Genomic DNA, 6000 nt, shown 5'->3' on the forward strand with positions numbered 1-6000 from the left:
CCTATCTTCAGAACATGGTCCTTTGTACTTTTTTGTTTTTAGTTTTACTCTTTATTACCAGTGATTTCTGGCAGACAATTTAAAAGTCATGACGACTCAAAAACAACCACTGTGGGCCCTGGAAAAAGAAAATATAGTATTTTTAATCTAAAATCATGTGGAAGGCAAATACAGAAGGAAGTTTTTTTTCAGGAGTCCTAATTGTCTTTTATTATTTTTAGAAAAGTAAACCAAATATCAATATATTCTATTTCTGCTTTCAAATAGTCTTAGGGTAGATGTTAAATTTTTAAAATCATTTACATTCCTCTCTTTAAGAAGTCCTTGTTTCCAATATATGTGCAGATGCTTCTCTTTCCAAAACTGACTTCTCATTTTAAAGACCATCTTGTGGTACTCATACTTTCTTCAATGGTTCAAAAGCTTCTGATTTTAATAGAGCTGAGAGAGAGATATATGACTCTCGACCAGCACATTCTCATCACCATCTGGCATCTGGTTTCCGTTAATGACACAGAACGTGGGGTGAGCCTTAGTGCTTTGCAGTCAGACTGTCTCCTGCCTTTAATGCCCCAAAGTTGTCATGGATCACGATCACCTGCATCATGCTTTCTCCTGCTTCCAAGCCAAGATAACTGTATACATTTCAGGTGTTTGTTGTCCTTAGGTTCTGCCTCAAGAACTGTCCACCCAATGATTTGGAATGTGCCTTGAGCCCGTATGCCTTGGAATACAAACTTGTCTCCCTCCCATTTGGAATAGACGCCAATCAGGATTTGATCCGGCTGGTTGCATACACACAGGATGGAGTGATGCATCCGAGGACAACTTTCCTCATGATAGATGAGGAACAGACTGTTCCTTTTGCCTTAAGGGATGAAAACCTTAAAGGAGTGGTGTACACAACACGACCACTACGAGAACCAGAGACCTACCGCATGAGGGTTCAAGCCTTATCCTACAGTGCCAACGGGACCATTGAATATCAGACCACATTCATAGTTTATATAGCTGTGTCTGCCTATCCATACTAAGCAGCTCTCCAAAGCCTAATCCACATAATTAAACTGCATATATCATGGGAATCAATTTCTCTTCCAGATTACTGTCTCCTGAACAGTTGCAATCTTGGCAACTTGAAAATGGTGCTGTGCTCTTTTGTGTGCCTTCCTTGGTACTGCTGAGGTATTTTCATGATCCCACCATGGTCATATCTTTTGGTAAGGTCTACAAAAGTCCCTTAGTATTTTCTTTATTTATTACACTGGAGCAGTTACTTCGCAAAGATTATTCTGAACATCTAACAAGAACCATCAGTGATGTGTTATAGTTACATAGTAGCTAAGATAATTTCCTATAAAAAAAGAAAAAAAAAGCCAAGTGGATTTGAGCATTTAACCATTTTTAGAATAATAAAACTGGTTGCTATGTGTTTTGATCAAAGCTTACCGAGTAACTTATGAAGATGCTTTTTATGTATTAATACTTTATAATAGGACTTACATACTTATGTTCACTTAGGAAAGAAAGAAATACCACTCACTGTAGAAATATAGTACAGCTTCTAGAAAGTTTTGATACCAAATGATGCTCACCTTGATTGAACATACAAAATAAGGAGATTATTTTCAGTGACTTTGTGGAACCAGCTGAACCAGTTGGGATAATAGGAAAAAAATATTTTTGTCCTCAGTGATTATTTATGGCATGGATCTTTGCTCTAACATTTTTGACATGGCCTTCCATTCAGTTAGCACCATAAATTTTTAAAAAATTTTTTTTTAAAGTCTTTATTGAATTTGTTACAATACTGCTTCTGTTTTATGTCTTGGTTTTTGGCCATGAGACATATGGGATCTTAGCTCCCCGACCAGGGATTGAACCCACACCTCCTGCATTGGAAGGTGAAGTCCTAACCACTGGCCTGCCAGGGAAGTCCCATCTCCATAACTTTTACATTCTAAACTTGTTAAATTTTCCTGTCAATTGGAAACAATTTTTTTTTAAATACCAGTGGGATAGTTTTGTTTTTCTTGAAAATCTTGTATGTTCAAATTAGCATAAACGTTAAACGTCAATACACTGTAAATGGTGGTAACAGACTCTGGAAGCAATTGCCAGGATGTATTCTATTTTTATGAAGTGTACATATATTTCCTTTGTGTGTATTTTCTATATAATATCTTGATGGACTCTTTTATAAAGTTATTTTATAAAAAAATAACATTGTTACAGTAAAACCTGCCTAAATAAAATTTTCACATCCTTTTTCTTAACGTTTTTGAAAACATAAAATTTGTTTCCTTATAGCTAAACTATTAAAGTTTATAGACATACATACATATATGTGTATGTCATACATATCATAATTTAATCATCACAACTCTTGAGATAGTATTATTCACATTTTATATGTCAGGATCCTAGGATTCAGATAACTTATGTAACTTCCTTAAGACAACACAGCAGCTAATTAGTCACAAAAATGTCATACCTTCTACCTCCCATGACTCCAAGTTAAACAGTATCTCCATTTAATGACAGTTTTCTCACCTAGCTAAACAGTCTTGTATCACATGAAGTGACTTCATCTACCTGTGATAGGTAATAAGCTAGCAAAGGTCTGATCATGGCCTATGATTGAAGAATGTTTACCTAGCTCACATTATTCAAAGAAACCTGGAAAAATCATCTAGTCCACAGCCAGGCAGTCAGGAGGTTGATTATCTAAATTAATGTTTGCCAAAGAATATTCTACAGAACAATAGCCCAGGTAAGGTACTTTGAGTCAACTGAGTTCCAATATCAAGAAGTTTGTAAAACACTATATATCATGTCCTCCTATTAAATATTTACTATGAGTACTGATACTTAAATAATCTTAGAAATTCAGTAGTAAACAAATTTAAATTGTTCAAGTCCACAATTACCAAAATATTTAATCAAAAACATTTGCCCCCAATATATTGTAATACATCACTGAACATTTGGAGAATGCTGATTTAATATAATCAAGATATCTGCTCAACTCCTTAGTCCTTAGAAAGGATACTTTACAGCCTACTTTGGTAAACAATTCCAGCACATGACCTTGACCATTAAGCTTCTTGTTAATTGAACCACGCTGACTTTAACACTCCACTTACATCAATGGAGAGATCATCCAGACAGAAAATCAATAAGGAAACACACCCCACTTACATCAATGGAGAGATCATCCAGACAGAAAATCAGTAAGGAAACACAGGCCTTAAATGATACATTAGACCAGATGGACTTGATATTTATAGAGCATTCCATGGAAAAGCAGAATACACGTTTTTTTCAAGGGCACATGGAACATTCTCCAGGATAGATCACATGCTGGGCCAGAAAGCAAACCTCGGTAAAGTTAAGAAAATTGATATCTTATCAAGTATCTTTTCCGACCACAACGCTATTAGACATCAACTACAGTAAGTCCCCTACATGCAAATGAGTTCCATTCCAAGAGTACGTCCATAAGTCCAATTTGTTCTTAAGTCCAACAAAGTTAGCCTAGGTACCCAACTAACACAATCAGCTATATAGTACTGTACTGTAACTGGTTTATAATACTTTTCTTACAAATAATACATAAAAAAACACAAAAAACAAAACACAATCTTACAGTACCTTTAAAAGTACAGTAATACAGTACAACATGGCATACAGGGGCTGTCATCGAGTGAACAGGCAAGAAGAGTTACTAACTGGAGGCAGGAGAGGAGGTGGGAGATGGTAGAGCTGAAGGATCGTCAGCAATAGGAGACGGACAGCAAGGGCAAGCTGCAATTTCACTCAAGCCTGACATCGATGGTACAGGTTTTGGTTCCTTGCTGGATTCAATCTATCTACCCTCTTGAATAAAACCATCCAGTGATGTCTGGGTAGTAGCTCTTTTTTTCTCATCACAGATGACATAGTAGCCCTGGTTTGCATTCTGGATGGCTGCTGCAACCTTCATGTACTGTTCTACATTTGGGTCCTGTGCCTCAAAAACTAACAGTGCCTCCTCAAATAAAATTCCCTTGCCATTTTCTGCATTGTGAATCTCTTCAGTTCTTCAGTTATTTCTTCCTCTTATCTCTCTTCATCCTTTCTCTGGGCCTCCAATTCCTGGCACTTCTTAGCAGGACCAGCTACATCACCGCTGCTTTTATGCTTGCTTCTGCACATCCCGGGCTTGAAATAAACATACTGTGCTACTGGACTCTATACAGCACTGTACGGTAAAGTACACAAAAGCTCAACCACTTGTAGAGGAAGCACGCACATGACAATGTACACCAGACGTGAACTAACTTATATGATTGGACATACAAATGCACGTTCACATCTTTGAAAGTTCACAACTTGAAGGTTCATATATAGGGGACTTACTGTACAAGAGAAAAAATTGCCAAAAAACACAAACACATGGAGGCTAAACAATGTGCTGCTGAACAACCAATTGATCACTGAATAAATCAAAAGGAAATGAAAAAATACCTAGAGACAAATGAAAATGAAAAGACGATCCAAAATCCTATGGGACACAGCAAAAGTGGTTCTAAGAGGGAGGTTTATAGTGATACAAGCTTACCCCAGGAAACAAGAAAAATCTCAAACAACCTAACCTTACACCTAAATCAACTAGAGAAAGAAGAAAAAACAAAACCCAAAGTTAGTAGAAGGAAAGAAATCATAAAGATCAGAGCAGAAATAAGTGAAATAGAGACTAAAAAACAATAGAAAAGAGCAATGAAACTAAAAGCTGGTTCTTTGAAAAGATAAACAAGATTGATAAACCTTTAGCCAGACCCATCAAGAAAAAAGGAGACGGCCTAAATCAGTAAAATTAGAATTGAAAAAGGAAAGTTAGAACCAACACCACAGAAATACAAAGGACCATAAGAGACTACTACAAGCAACTATATGCCAATAAAATGCACAACCTAGAAGAAATGGACAAATTCTTAGGAAGGTACAATCTCCCAAGATTGAATTAGGAAGAAATAGGAAATATGAACAGACCCATCACAAGTCCTGAAGTTGAAACTGTGATTTAAAAACTTCCAACAACCGGGGCTTCCTTAGTGGTGCAGTCGTTAAGAATCCGCCTACCAATGCAGGGGACACGGGTTCGAGCCCTGGTCCGGGAAGATCCCACATGCCGCGGAGCAACTAAGCCCATGCACCACAACTACTGAGCCTGCACTCTAGAGCCCACAAGCCACAACTACTGTGCCTGCGCACCTAGAGCCTGTGCTCCTCAACAAGAGAAGCCACCACAATGAGAAGCCCACGCACACAATGAAGAGTAGCCCCCACTAGCCACAGCTAGAGAAAGCCCGCGCACAGCAACAAAGACCCAATGCAGCCAAATAAATAAAAAATAATTTAAAAAAATAAAAACTTCCAACAAACAAAAGTCAGGACCAGATGGCTTCACAGGTGAATTCTATCAACAATTAGATGAGAGTTGACACCCAACCTTCTCAAACTATTACAAAAAATTGCCGAGGAAAGAACATCTCCAAATTCATTCTATGAGGCCACCATCACCCTGATAACCAGACAAAGATACCACAAAAAAGAAAATTACAGGCCAACATCATTGATGAACATAGATGCAAAAATCCTCAACATGATACTAGCAAACCAAATCCAACAATACATTAAAAGAATCATACACCATGATCAAGTGGGATTTATCCCAGGGATACAAGGATTTTACTACCAAAAAACTACTAGAGCTCTTCAATGAATTTGGTAAAATTGCAGGATACAAAATTAATACACAGAAATCTGTTGCATTTCTATACACTAACAATGAAAGATCAGAAAGAGAAATTAAGGAAACAGTCCCATTTACCATCGCATCAAAAAGAATAAAATACCTAGGAATATACCTACCTAAGGAGGCAAAAGACCTATACTCCAAAAACTATAAGATGCTGATGAAAGAAATCAAAGATGATACAAACAAAGCAAAAGATA

At 37.1% G+C, this 6000-nt stretch overlaps 1 protein-coding gene across 1 annotated transcript in view; it reads left to right on the top strand.

Moving 5' to 3' along the window:
* The window catches only part of HMCN1 (hemicentin 1), a 554195-nt gene extending 551956 nt beyond the window's left edge, over positions 1-2239 (top strand). The window contains exon 107 of the mRNA XM_024133815.3: positions 668-2239. Within this exon, the coding sequence (XP_023989583.1) occupies positions 668-1034 (367 nt within the window). The 3' untranslated portion in view covers positions 1035-2239. The remainder of the gene's footprint in view (positions 1-667) is intronic.
* The last annotated feature ends 3761 nt before the right edge of the window (positions 2240-6000 follow it).

This window comes from Physeter macrocephalus, chromosome 4, assembly GCF_002837175.3.
Source record: "Physeter macrocephalus isolate SW-GA chromosome 4, ASM283717v5, whole genome shotgun sequence".
NCBI classification, from domain to species: Eukaryota; Metazoa; Chordata; class Mammalia; order Artiodactyla; family Physeteridae; genus Physeter; species Physeter macrocephalus.